We start from the raw sequence: 14152 nt of genomic DNA, 5'->3' as shown, positions 1-14152 counted from the left end.
ATCCAAAATGTCTGGTTTAGTCACCACAACGCCCTAAGAAAGTTTGGGACTGCCCTTTCGAAAGTGTGGACACTGTTTTGTTATCCCCCCCTTTTGTGGCATTGATTTCAAGCAGAGATTTGGGCTGATGTGTTGGGCTAGCTTCCTCTCATTCTGTAGGCTGCTGCTTCTCTGGTCCTTATTTGTTCAAGTTTTGGAGAGTTGTAGTGGTGACACTCTTTCCCTCAGACCGCCCTGTCACACCATGGTAGTGTTTACAAGTGACAGGCACCAGCGAGGAAAAGAACTCTCCTACCCACGCTGCCTATAGGAAAATGTTAAGCTTTGTGTGTGAATGATGTGAACTGATCCTATGAAGATTGTAGTTTGTAGCATCCTTTACAGGTCAGTGGCGGAAGGAAGACCTGGACATTATTGATGTATCTAAAATGTGGGTTGTATAGGTCTGTCTCTATGGACTCCCTTCGAAGATCTCCTTTTTTTAAACTGAACAACATGTACTGACTCTTCCAAAATACCTTTTCTGTAATCTAATATAATTTTGCCAATTAAATATAGAGAATGTTTTAACAAATTTACTTCAGTAAGTGTTTTTGTGCGGTTTTATAATCTGAAAAACAGTGGTATGGTATTTCACACTCCTCAATTGGCTTCAATAGCTGAAATAGGACCGTAATAACCTTAAATGGGTCAAACATATGAAATCCTTTGGGGATTTTCCTCTGGGAAATCCAATGTGTTGACTTGCAGTCTCTAAAGCCTTGTTCACATTGGCAGTTTAAAGTGACTCAAATCCTTTTTCCTGCAGTCTGAACAGACAAAAAGCACATGGAATCAGATATTTCAAGCCACATTTTAAACCACCTTCGTAGGTTTTTAGACCGTTCAGCATATCTTGTTGCTTGCTAGCAAGTTTTGACAAGAACATGTGGTAGCTAACTAGCTTGTTAATTGTTTACAATCAAATTAGGGAAAGTGCTAGAAAGCTAAACAGCTACCTAGCTAGCTAGTTGACTGCTGTGGCTAGAAAAAAATGACTTGTTTTGAAAGTTGGATCATAATCTTATCCTTTGAGGTTTTAAAAGTGTTCTTACACTATGATTTTGAACATTCAAAGCAACTGGGAAACGTCCATGGCAGGCATTCTTGTCACCTTGCTACATAACTTTTAAGTGATAGGAAGCACGAGCACCACCACCAACCAGCCTACACCACTGCACACCCGTCATTACTATGACAACTAGCGTAGCCATGTCAGCCAATGACTGCTCTGAACGCAAACAAATCCAATTTGGTCACTTGTAACTTGCTGTTTGGACAGTCAGTGTTCCAAAACGGATTTGAAAAACAAAACTGATTTGAGCATTAAGGCCTGCAGTGATAGTGGTGCCAAGAGTAATGGATATAATGTAAGAACTGAGGGCTAGAGGGAGCTATAACCATTTTGCTTCCATATCTATGAAGGCCAGGGGCCGAGAGGTGTCCATTTTAGACTGCACCATACTCCCTCCCCTCTTTTCTACTGTGCTGCTCCCTTATGTCTTGTTCTTTAGATAACAGGTGCTGCTCCGGCCTCCGTGACACAGTTAGTCTGAATACATCAGTCTCAGCTTGGGCTCTCACCCTCAGCCTGAGGTATTAGGGAGTTAGTGGATAAAGGCATTACTGTCTGAAAGGTGCTGAGCCAGGTGTGTGTGAGAGAGAGACGGGTAAAGCGCTCGGGTCAGTAGGAGGATCTTCTTGTGTCTTCTGTCCTGCTGCTGGCACTGCTCTCCTTTATTTAGCTTTCACTCCCTCTGTTCATCTTTTATTTTAGCCTTCCTTTCTAATCCTCCCTTTTTACTGTTTCACTCTCTCTTCCTCCTCTACCACCTTCTACTCTTCTACTCCTCCCCCCCCACCCCCCCTCTCTCCTTCACCATGCTCTCCCTCTGAGTGTCCTCGCTGTCGTCGACAGCCCCTCTCCCTCCGTTGCCATGGATTTGGGAAGCCTGACCACAGTGGTTGCCAACTCGGCCTACATAAGCGCCCGCGGCAGCTTCGACGGCTCCAACCCGGCGGCCTCGCGTGACAAGAAGTACCACGCCCGCCTCAAGCTGCCCCACATCACCGTGTGCGAGGGCCTCCAGGAAACCCTGGACCTAGCCTTTCAGTCGGTCTGCGTGGAGCAGCCCATCGGCAAACGCCTGTTCCGCGAGTTCCTGGAGATGGCGCCCGAATACCACGGTCCTTGCCACTTGTGGCGGGACATCGAAGAGTACGACTTAGCCGAAGACACGGACCGGGCCCAGAAGGCGTCCAGGATCATTCAGCGTTACCTAGAGTCCTCGGCCAAGCTCTACTGCCCCTTCCTGACCCCAGAGACCGTGACCCAGGTGAAGGAGGCCCAGCAGGGGGCCGGGGACGCCCTCTTTGCCCAGACACTGGCCTCTGTGCTGGGCTACCTCCAGGAAGTTCCCTACACCTTCTTCCTGGAGAGCATGTACCTGAAGAGGTTCCTGCAGTGGAAGTGGCTGGAGATGAAGCCCATGGACCAAGACTGGTTCCAGGACTTCCGTGTGCTAGGGAAGGGGGGGTTCGGGGAGGTGTTTGCCTGCCAGATGAAGGCCACGGGGAAACTGTATGCCTGCAAGAAGCTCAACAAGAAGAGGCTGAAGAAGAGGAAGGGCTATGAGGTGAAAAGACGGGGATTGGGTGAGGTCGTTTCTGAGAGTCTTTGGTGTGGTCCACCATCTCTATTCATGTGACATTTCCTGTATGATATGAGAGAGATGAGATGCTATCCCAAGAGGAAATCACTTCGTTAGAATACAGTATGCTTCTGTAGACTATTAATGCTAGATCAAGCTGAGAGTCACAATGACTAATGCCATGGAAGGGTATGTGGCCAGGGGTCATACCCTACACTATGTGGCCAGGGGTCATATCCTACACTATGTGGCCAGGGGTCATACCCTACACTATGTGGCCAGGGGTCATACCCTACAGTATGTACCCCGGGGGTCATACCCTACACTATGTGGCCAGGGGTCATACCCTACACTATGTGGCCAGGGGTCATACCCTACAGTATGTACCCCGGGGGTCATACCCTACACTATGTGGCCAGGGGTCATACCCTACACTATGTGGCCAGGGGTCATACCCTACAGTATGTACCCCGGGGGTCATACCCTACACTATGTGGCCAGGGGTCATACCCTACACTATGTGGCCAGGGGTCATACCCCACAGTATGTACCCCGGGGGTCATACCCTACACTATGTGGCCAGGGGTCATACCCTACACTATGTGGCCAGGGGTCATACCCTACAGTATGTACCCCGGGGGTCATACCCTACAGTATGTGGCCAGGGGTCATACCCTCTGTGACTGACAGAACCCCTGTAATCTTGAGTGAAAATTGTTATATTCATGGAATTAGTTTGCTGCAGTTTTGAAGTAGGCTACAGTACCTGTTTTCCTGTAAGCAATGAGGAGAGAATAATTGTGTTAATCAAGTTTGCCTCTGTCTTAGCCCTCTGTATTAAACACAGCACATAGATAGAGCGATTACAGAGAGGATTAGGGAGCTGTTCTCAGTGGGACTGCTGGGGAAGGTTAGTTCATGTCCTTTACAGCTAGTCCAAGGCCCTGTTTGAAAATGGTTAAAATTCCTCCTTGCTCATGTCAATCACTGATATAACATGATTAGATAGGTGAAAGCAAGGATTCCACTAAATAACTTTCACCTATCTAGGTGTTAGATCAGTGATTACTTCAAGGAAGGATGCATTTGAAAAGTAATCGAGCAGGGCCTACCGCTGAGAGACTGTATATAACGACGAGATGGTCTTGGTCTCCCTAATAATGGGAGTCTTGGGAGCTTATCGGTCTGCTTATTGCTGTATTCCCCCAGTGGACAGATTTTGACGGGAGTGGACCCTCTCGCTTTGCCTCTTCCTACCGGTATGAATTTGTGAGTGATGGTTGCTATTGTCATGTTTGTCCCCCTCCTCTACTCTAGGGGGCGATGGTGGAGAAGAGGATCCTTGCCAGGGTTCATAGTCGCTTCATTGTGTCACTGGCCTACGCTTTCCAGACCAAGGATGAGCTCTGTCTGGTTATGACCATCATGAATGGAGGAGACCTGAAGTAAACACACACCTTATGATAGATTTGTAACATGTTTGTTCCCATACTTCCCCAGATACATTTAGGTCATTTAGCAGACGCTCTTATCCAGAGCGACTTACAGGAGCAATTGGGGTTAAGTGCCTTGCTCAAGGGCACATCAACAGATTTTTTTGCCTAGTCAGCTTGGGGATTCAAACCAGCGACCTTTCGGTTACTGGCCCAACGCTCTTAACCACTAAATTACCTGCCACCCCAGGTACCACATCTATCTGGTGGATGAGAACAACCCAGGGTTTGAGGAGCCCAGAGCCTGTTTTTATGCAGCTCAGATCATCCAGGGCATGGAGCACCTTCACCAGAAGAGAATAATCTACAGAGACCTCAAACCTGAGAATGTGCTGCTGGACAATGAAGGTACACAATGAGAGGTGTGCATGTACATACAAACACACACACCCACACGCATGTCATGCTTGTGTGATGTGACGCTGTCCAAATGTTGTCCTTAGGTAACGTGCGTATCTCTGACCTGGGTCTGGCAGTGGAGCTCAAGGAAAACCAGACAAAGATCAAAGGCTACGCTGGAACTCCAGGTCAGTCTCAGCTGCAGCTGCCCGACCTCATTATCTCACAATGGGGTTTCACGTTTAGTGTCTCCAAGAGGATCCATTCTGGCTCTTGTGACTGACCTTTAACCTTTGACCTTTGCTATCTGCCCCCAGGGTTTATGGCCCCGGAGCTCCTGAAGGGGGAGAAGTATGACACCTCAGTGGACTATTTCACCCTGGGGGTCACGCTGTTTGAGTTTATGGCCGCCAAGAACCCGTTCAGGGAACGTGGAGAGAAGGTAACCTGCTCCCTTTCATTCCTACACTCGTCACACTGGATAACAGTGTACAACTCCTGGTTCCATCCCAGCACTTTTACACACCTGTCTTTCATTCTTCCTTCAAAGGCCATCATTATTTGAGACAGGTGTGTTTGTGCAGGGCTGGAACAAAAGCCTGCACACCCAGTTGGCAATGGCATTGATGTACTGTTGCTAACCTGCGGTTGTCTTCTGGTCAGGTTGAGAAGGAAGAACTGAAGGAGCGCATCATGACCGGGACTGTGGTCTACCCAGAGACATTCAGTGAGAACGCCAAGTCCATCTGCTCTGCGCTGCTGGAGAAACAGGTGGACCAGAGACTAGGTTTCAAGAACGGGACCTGTGACGAGATCAGGACACACCCCTTCTTCAGCGCCATCCACTGGAGGAGACTGGATGCAGGTACGAAGGCTATTTCCAAGTGCTAACTGAACCAAATGTTAAGTTGTGTATGTGGTCTGGATTTGGGCCATAATTTTGCTGTGTCACACTCTACAGCTGCCACAAAGACAGACTTCACATCAGAAGCACACCATCCCTCCCTCTGAAGTTCACTCAGTAAGAGTCTCTCTAACCTCCTCCCTCTCTCCTACAGGCATCCTGTCCCCTCCGTTTGTCCCCGACTCCAAGGTGGTCTATGCCAAGGACCTGGATGATGTGGGTGAGTTCTCCTCGGTGAAGGGGGTGGGGCTGGACGACCCCGACCGCGTGTTCTTTGACGAGTTCTCCTCTGGGAACATTTCCATCCCCTGGCAGGAGGAGATGATTGAGACGGGGATCTATGGTGAGCTCAACATGTGGGGACCTGCAGGCACCATACCCAACGACCTGCGCAGGGAGTCCATTTTGGAACAGCCCAAGTCAACAACCTGCTGCTTGGCGTGATTGTCTCTTTGGAAACGGAGGACGAAGAATGGAGCTCAGACGTTCCGGATCAGACCAACCGTAGCTCTTTGAGGTGATGTTGTGTTTAGTACACTTGGAATGGAACATTCCAAGTGATGATATCACAAAGCGCTGCCAACTGATTCTTTTTTGAACGCTTGACGTTTAGAGTAGAACAATGAGAAAAACAGTTTAAAAAAACATACCCCTCAAAGGGCATTGATGGGGAAATGCGTCGCCATCGTGACAATGACACCTGGACCCAGACAAACACTCAGACAGTCCAGAACAGAACACCAAATCAGGTTCTACACAATAACGTTGCCATGGAAATGGAACTGTTGAGTGGCACGGTGTACTGACTGCTCATTGGTTGAGACTGAGAGACTGTTCCGCTGCTCCTAGAGTGAACCTGTTAGATGGACTTTGGACCTTTGTACTTCAGATGGGCCCAGCAATAGATATTCTGTATTCTCAACGCATACTGACAGATAATTTCGCATCGTCAAGACATAGGTGTGCGTGTATGAGTGAGAAAATGAGATGCTTTCTGATTCTGCTCACTATAGCACTAGTGAAATGTGCTAAGAAACAGTTTACTAAATTTGTCAATATATACTGAGTATACCAAACATTAGGAACACCTTCCTAATATTGAGTTGCACCCCCACCCCCCCCACCCCTTTTGCCCTCAGAACAGCCCCAATTCATTGGGGCATGGACTCTACAAGGTGTCGAAAGCGTTCCACAGGGATGCTGGCCCACGTTGACTCCAATGCTTCCAACAATTGTGTCAAGTTGGCTGGATGTCCTTTGGGTGGAAGGACCATTCTTGTTACATACGGGAAACTGTTGGGCATGAAAAACCCAGCAACGTTGCAGTTCTTGACACAAACCGGTGCGCCTGGCACCTACTACCATACCCCGTTCAAAGGCACTTCCATTTTTTGTCTTGCCCATTCACCCTCTGAATGGCACACATACACAATCTATGTCTCAGTTGTCTCTAGGCTTAAAAATCATTATTTAACCTGTCTCCTCCCCTTCATCTACACTGATTTGAAGTGGATTTAACAAGTGACATCAATAAGGGATTCTAACTTTCACCTGGATTCAACCTGGTCATTCTGTCATGGAAAGAGCAGGTGTTCCTAATGTTTTGTATACTCAGTGTAAGAGCTTACCTTCTTGAACTAGTCTGTTTTCATGTATAGTGGACAAGGGTTTGTTAACCATAGTTGTAAATGCAGGTGATACTGTCTAGTAGATGTCTGAGTATATATAGTAACTTTCAGAATATCTGTGGTGATGCCAGTGCAGACTATGCGTAAGTAGGGAGAAATGAACATGTTTTTCACACTGTAGTGCAAAGCACATTTATTTACAAAACATTTGTCAATGTATCAAATGTATGAAAAAACACTGGTAGATAAAATTGCATTTTGAAAAGTCACATGGTTTTGAGTCATTTTGGTTTCTGGGTTTTGGCAGGACATGGGTTGTAAAAATGTTGTAAATATAATGTAGCTCACAGGAATGTCATTGAAACCCAGAATCAGCTTTTGTTGTCTGTCTAATAATAGTGTATGTTGGTGAGGGGAATGCACCCACAAAATGGGCTTCAATCAGTCTGTAGTGAGCTAGTGAGCTCCTGTTTCATCCATCCACAGTGGAGAACAATCTCTATCTCTTCTTTGTCTTTCTCAACACTTCCCCTCTGAGTCTAGCTCCTCTACTCCCTGGTCTCTCCATTCTATCCCCTCTCCCCCTTTCCCTCTTCTCCCCTCTCCTCCCTCTCCCCTCTCCCTCTCCCCCTCTCGTGCCGTGGCCTTGTAGATCATCACGTCCCCCTCCTTTAGCTCTGTCATCAGTGTTGTATTAAAACAACACTTAAAGCGCTCTGTGAACTTCAGGTCTGACTGGAACCTCACCTTATTGGCCCACATCAGTGTGGTGCCACTTCCTGGTTTGCAGAAGTGGCGCATGGTCGCCAGCAGCTCCTCCAGGTACTCGTGGTGATACAACACATCGGCTGCCAGCACGAAGTCATAGCTACAGGAAGTGCAGGGGAAGTCTTTCTCGAGGTCGTGACTGCCCTCACCTGGGGCGTGTAGCGGTAGCGGCCCTTGGAGTTCCGAGAGAGGTTAAAGGTCAGATTGGGAAGGATTTCGGGCAGGTCGGTGGCTGTTACCCAGGCATCTGGAAAACAGGACACAAGAGGAACAGTCAGTTGGGAAACTAATCAGTGTGTCAAATCACATCACCAACTGACAGACTCACCTAGGAGACTAGCCATTGGCTATTATACAGTTAGCCAGACTGACAAAGAGACAGATGGACAGACTCACCCAGTAGACTAGCCACAATAGACAGTAAACCTGTCCCTGCCCCGATCTCCAGCACCACTTTATCCAGGAGATTCACCTTCTGCCGGTTATTCTCCAGGAACTGCCTCAGAGCCAACGCCTACACACACACACGCACAAACTCATCATCGTCATTATCATCAGCAGCAACAGCATTATCATCAGCATTATCATCATCACTACAAACACCATCAACATCACCTACACACAATGATAGTTAGAGCAACCCAGATCAGTCAATATTAATTAAAGGCCCAGTGCAGTGAAAATTCAGTTTTTCCTGTGTTTTACAGTACCAGTCAAAAGTTTGGACACACCAACTCATTCAAGGGTTTTTCTTTATTTTTTACTATTTTCTACATTGTAGAATAATAGTGAAGACATCAAAACTATGAAATAACACATATGGAATCATGTAGTAACCAAAAAAGTGTTAAACAAATCAAATATATTTTATATTTGAGATTCCTCAAATAGCCACCCTTTTTCTTGACGACAGCTTTGCGCACTCTTGGCATTCTCTCAACCAGCTTCACCTGGAATGCTTTTCCAACAGTCTTGAAGGAGTTCCCACATATGCTGAGCACTTGTTGGCTGCTTTTCCTTCACTCTGCCGTCCGACTCATCCCAAACCATCTCAATTTGGTTGAGGTCGGGGGATTGTGGAGGCCAGGTCACGTGATGCAGCACTCCATCACTCTCCTTCTTGGTCAAATAGCCCTTACACAGCCTGGAGGTGTGTTGGGTCATTGTCCTGTTGAAAAACAAATGATAGTCCCACTATGCCCAAACCAGATGGGATGGCATATCGCTGCAGAATGCTGTGGTAGCCATGCTGGTTAAGTGTGCCTTGAATTCTAAATAAATCACAGACAGTGTCACCAGCAAAGCATCCTCACACCATAACACCTCCTCCTCCATGCTTTACGGTGGGAAATGCACATGCAGAAATCATCCGTTCACCCACACCGCATCTCACAAAGCCACGGTGGTTGGAACCAAAAATCTCCAATTTTGACTCCAGACCAAAGGACAAATTTCCACCGGTCTAATGTCCATTGCTCGTGTTTCTTGGCCCAAGCAGGTCTCTTCTTATTATTGGTGTCCTTTAGAAGTGGTTTCTTTGCAGCAATTCGACCATGAAGGCTGATGTTGAGATGTGTCTGTGACTTGAACTCTGTGAAGCATTTATTTGGGCTGCAATTCTAATGAACTTATCCTCTGCAGCGGAGGTAACTCTGGGTCTTCCATTCCTGTGGCGGTCCTCATGAGAGCCAGTTTCATCATAGTGCTTGATAGTTTTTGCGACTGCACTTGAAGAAACTTTAAAAGTTCTTGAAATTTTCCGGATTGACTGACCTTCATGTCTTAAAGTAATGATGGACTGTCGTTTCTCTTTGCTTATTTGAGCTGTTCTTGCCATAATATGGACTTGGTCTTTTACCAAATAGGGCTATCTTCTGTATACCCCCCCCCCCCCCCTACCTTGTCACAACATAACTGATTGGCTCAAATGCATTAAGAAGGAAAGAAATTCCACAAATTAACTTTTAAGAAGGCACACCTGTTAATTGAAATGCATTCCAGGTGACTACCTCATGAAGCTGGTTGAGAGAATGCCAAGAGTGTGCATAGCTGTAATCACGGCAAAGGGTGGCTATTTTAAGAATCTCAAATATAAAATATATTTTGATTTGTTTAACACTTTTTTGGTTACTACATGATTCCATGTGTGTTATTTCATAGTTTTGATGTCTTCACTATTATTCTACAATGTAGAAAATAGTAAAAATAAAGAAAAACCCTGGAATGTGTAGGTGTGTCCAAACTTTTGACTGGTACTGTATATATATATATATATATATATATATATATATATATATATATATATATATATATTAACCCTTTTTAAATTAAAACAATCACAGTAAGGTACTTAATTGCTACCCAGATATTGAGATAAAAACGTCTGCATTGGACCTTTATGCCTAGTCCTGACTAAATAGCATGCTCAATGAAAATGGTTTACTTAGGTGGCCCACTCTTTGATGGTTTGTTGGTGGCCCACTCTTTGATGGTTTGTTGGTGGCCCACTCTTTGATGGTTTGTTGGTGGCCCACTCTTTGATTAAATGCATATATTACAGTGTGTGGCTTTCATCATGTTTTATCAAACTTCTGTGTTTCATCATTTCTATTGACAGTAACTGTTTTTAGATGTCTGCAAACTATAAAATGACTGTCATCAAGTGGTGAAAGGGTTCAACAGTATAACATTCTTCAGAGGACAACACTCTCTGTTTAGTGACTGTGACTAACCCGGCTTGAATGTGTTGAATCTACAGATATGATTGGATGAGGTCGCCATTTTCATATAATGCGTTGCAAAGCTGGTCTAGAGTTCAACACCATGGGAGTTGTGTTGTGAGGGCTGATCTAAACCCTGCCAATGGCCCGGTTCCCGGGAAATGAACAATGACCCTGTTTCGGATCATCCAAACAGGCAACCCTTTAAGGTTGCCTTTCTCAACCACTGGGTGGAGCGAGAGAGATTAGCACTGGTTTCCATTTCAGTTTGTGTGTTTGTACGTGAGAGAATTTGTGTACTGACATTGTGTGTGATATGTCTGTGTGTGTTTGGTAATTATTGATTAAAATAGAAAGATTAGACAGGGTTGACTGTCACCTGAGAGCTGATAATCCTGCCTCTGTCTCAGTAGCCCATAAACAGCTTCTGTAATCACACTCATACACAGCTATGTGTGAGTCCCAACAGGCTTCATACTGTCTGTGTGTGTGTGTGTGTGTGTGTGTCAAAGGCTTCTAAGCTCCTGGGGGATGGGTGTGGATGGACGTACAGTTGTTCTGTCTATTCTCTCAACTTCTCATACGAACTGGCACATATTCACAAACAGATGCATACACACTCTTTGCCATCCCCGTGGAAAATGAGAGACTGAGTTCTAATACAAGAGCTGGATGTGAGCAGCCCTGGTCGTCATGGGAGACGGTTGGCCCGGGAACTAACGCTTGCTTGGACAGAGTGGCTCTTCCCTGACCTTACAGATGACATGCAGAAAACACTGTAACGTTAGAAATTGTGAGGCAGATGAAGAGAGCAAGCTGTGTATGGGTTGTATATGGGCCATGTAGCTAGTGGGACGTTCCACCAAATGAGTGCCTTTTGTGTCTCTCTGATATTTTAAGTAGAAATTGTGCACAAATATGGAATTTTAAAAGCCGGTTAAATTAAGTGCCTGTTATATGAAGTGCCCTTTAATATAGACTGCATGGAACATTTTATAAATTATTATTAATACGAATAAAGACTTGCTAAAGTGCCAAAATTCAGCAGTCCCTCTGTGCATCCTCTGTGACTTATAGGACGAATATAACCGACTTAATCCCAACATTTCTCCAAGTTCACACCATCATTGTAAAGCCCTAGTTATTTTGTTGCTTTGACAAAGTAATGTCTGAAGAGTATTATTTATTTCATGTGATTAGTGATTCATTATTTTATGGTCAACCTGTTTACGTGAACTGAACTTTAATATGGTGAAACTATTCCTTTTAAAAAAAAACAAAAAAAAAAAACATTCAACATCTATTAGTCAAATTATAGTGTAAAAGCAGGTGAGCTGGTTACATTTACATTTTAGTAATTTAGCAGATGCTCTTAGGGATCCCCCTCCCCAACGTTAAAAATATTTTCATACGGCCCTCCCCTTGTACTGTAAAACAATAATCAGATTAAAACATTGTGACTGGTTGTTTTTATGCCACACATAAAAGGTAATAGATTGAAGGTTAAATGACAAAAATGTTGGCTATATTGAAGTATTAGGTTCTAGGTGTGCAAGGAATAGCCACTCGGATTGGAGAGGAGGCAGAGTGCTGTTTAGGCTTTCCTGAATAACTGGCCAGCCGGCAGTATATGTGGCTACATTATTAAAGGACGACTTGGGAGAATGATGATCCGCAACAGACAGCGCATCGAAAGTAGACCCACATCTATTCCAAATGGAATGAATGGAATGAAATATTCAAATCACAGGGCTCTTTTCCTCTGTTATTGCAATGACATTTTCGCTTCAGTTTTCAGCCTAGAGTAGAATGTTGTACTCACTTGAAAACAATAGTGCAATTATTCATTGCAATGTGGTGTTGTAGGCTAGTCTAGGTAGGATCATTATATTGTCCCTAAACAAGATCGACAGGGGAGCTTTTTGAGTTGTGTGTTTGATGCGCACCTGGCCTCTCCGCTTATATTGAAAATTGGTGCAGCTTTGAATTATTTTATGTGTGGTATGATTGTTAGTTAGCATACAGCATTGCAGATCTGGACAAACGATCCACCTACCACCATTGTCACTATGAATGGTGGATGGAAGGCAGCATATACAGTTAGCCTGATACACTATATTGACCTGTGGTAGAGTTAGGGTGTAGATAAGCATGGTGTGGAGAAGGGAAGTACCAAAACACCTTGATATAGGGGAGGCGCATGCAAGCAGATTAGGACATTTGACTAGGATGGAAGAAATTATATAGTCAAACCTGCTAGTGTGAATGTAAAGCAGGGAAAAAAACACACAACCCTCCCCAAAGCAAAAAAAATATGCTAGACAACCCCCCCTCTTCACCCTTGTACATTTAAAACAGTCCCTTAACCAGAGCGATTTAGGCAGCGTTTATTCTTGGTTCTAACTTGCTTCATTTGTCCTGATCTTGTCCACGTTATGATTGTGTCCACATTTTTAGACAGGTGTAGACAATCAAAATACACATTGTGATCTGATTGTGATCAGATCGTCCTGCCCACTTCTACAGGTAGTCAGACACGCATCTGGTAGACAGATCTGGACAGAGAAACCATTTAAATCATCATTATTCCTCCCTCTAAAAATCATTTACAGGTGGCACCAGTAACTGACTACATCAATATGTGTCTTACTATAAATAAATAAATATTATTTTCAAAGAATAGCTGTGAAATAATTTGCTTAAAGTAAGGGACCAGGAAATCTGGTCACAATGCAGACGCAGTGGACGGATAAAATACACATTTTAATACCATTTGTAGACACATTTCTGGAAATGTGGTCACAATCAGAATGTAGACAAGATCAGGAGAAAGGACCCATGTTAGCACCGGATATAAACGGGGGCCTACACACCCCACTAGCAAACAGAGCTACAGAGGTGACATACAGTACTGTCCGTTCCAAGATTTGAGCTGCACTAGTAAAAAGCAACGCTCCTTCGCTGCGTTTGTGTAATTTGGGTAAAGTGTGTAGCAGCCTTTACAGTAGTACAGTATGGTTCTACTCTTTTTGGCCATTTTCTGGTGTATTGTGGCGGAAAACTGAGCGGGTCGTACATAACACGTCAACCTTCTTACCCATAGATAGACAGGCTAGAAATGTTTTAACAATTACATTTTGCATTCAATTGCCACTCCCTGTTGCACACAACAAGCTTCCATTCCCCATATCACAAGGGGATTTAAGATGAATTAATCAACCCTGTTACGGTTAACCCTGTACATTTATTTGGCACTTAATAGGCATCTACTATAGTCTTTTTTTTAAATGTAACCTCTTGTGATGGGAAAACATGTTTTTTTATTAAGATTAACATGTGCTCTTTATGACAGAATGTTAAAATTAGGTGAAATAAAACGTAGATTTTTCCCCAAGTTACACTACTCAAAAGGCACCTAATTGGTGGAATGACCTAATGTATGCGTCTAATGTGGGCTGTACGTGAGTCATAAATGGGCCTAGTATGGGGACAGCTCTTTGCTATGACCCTAAAGCTTAACTATAACTGGCTGCCAAAACATGGAGTCATCTCAAACATGAGACCAGTGAGCAAACATGCACACACAAAGAGAAGTTAGTAATACTGAAAC

At 44.6% G+C, this 14152-nt stretch overlaps 1 protein-coding gene and 1 pseudogene across 1 annotated transcript; one reads left to right on the top strand and one right to left on the bottom strand.

Moving 5' to 3' along the window:
• Positions 1-1107: 1107 nt before the first annotated feature.
• Positions 1108-6549, top strand: LOC121536557 (rhodopsin kinase GRK1-like). Its single transcript, XM_041843931.2, has 7 exons — positions 1108-2675; positions 4008-4135; positions 4374-4531; positions 4627-4710; positions 4840-4964; positions 5186-5387; positions 5581-6549. Exons 1-7 carry the CDS (start codon positions 1977-1979, stop codon positions 5868-5870), a joined length of 1686 nt encoding a protein of 561 aa, XP_041699865.2. The 5' UTR covers positions 1108-1976; the 3' UTR covers positions 5871-6549.
• A 427-nt stretch (positions 6550-6976) lies between these two features.
• LOC121536396 overlaps positions 6977-14152 on the bottom strand; it is a 7461-nt pseudogene continuing 285 nt past the window's right edge.

Source organism: Coregonus clupeaformis, chromosome 23 (genome assembly GCF_020615455.1).
Source record: "Coregonus clupeaformis isolate EN_2021a chromosome 23, ASM2061545v1, whole genome shotgun sequence".
NCBI lineage: Eukaryota > Metazoa > Chordata > Actinopteri > Salmoniformes > Salmonidae > Coregonus > Coregonus clupeaformis.
Note: the sequence above shows the minus strand (reverse complement) of the source record. Positions and strands in the feature narration are given on the sequence as shown.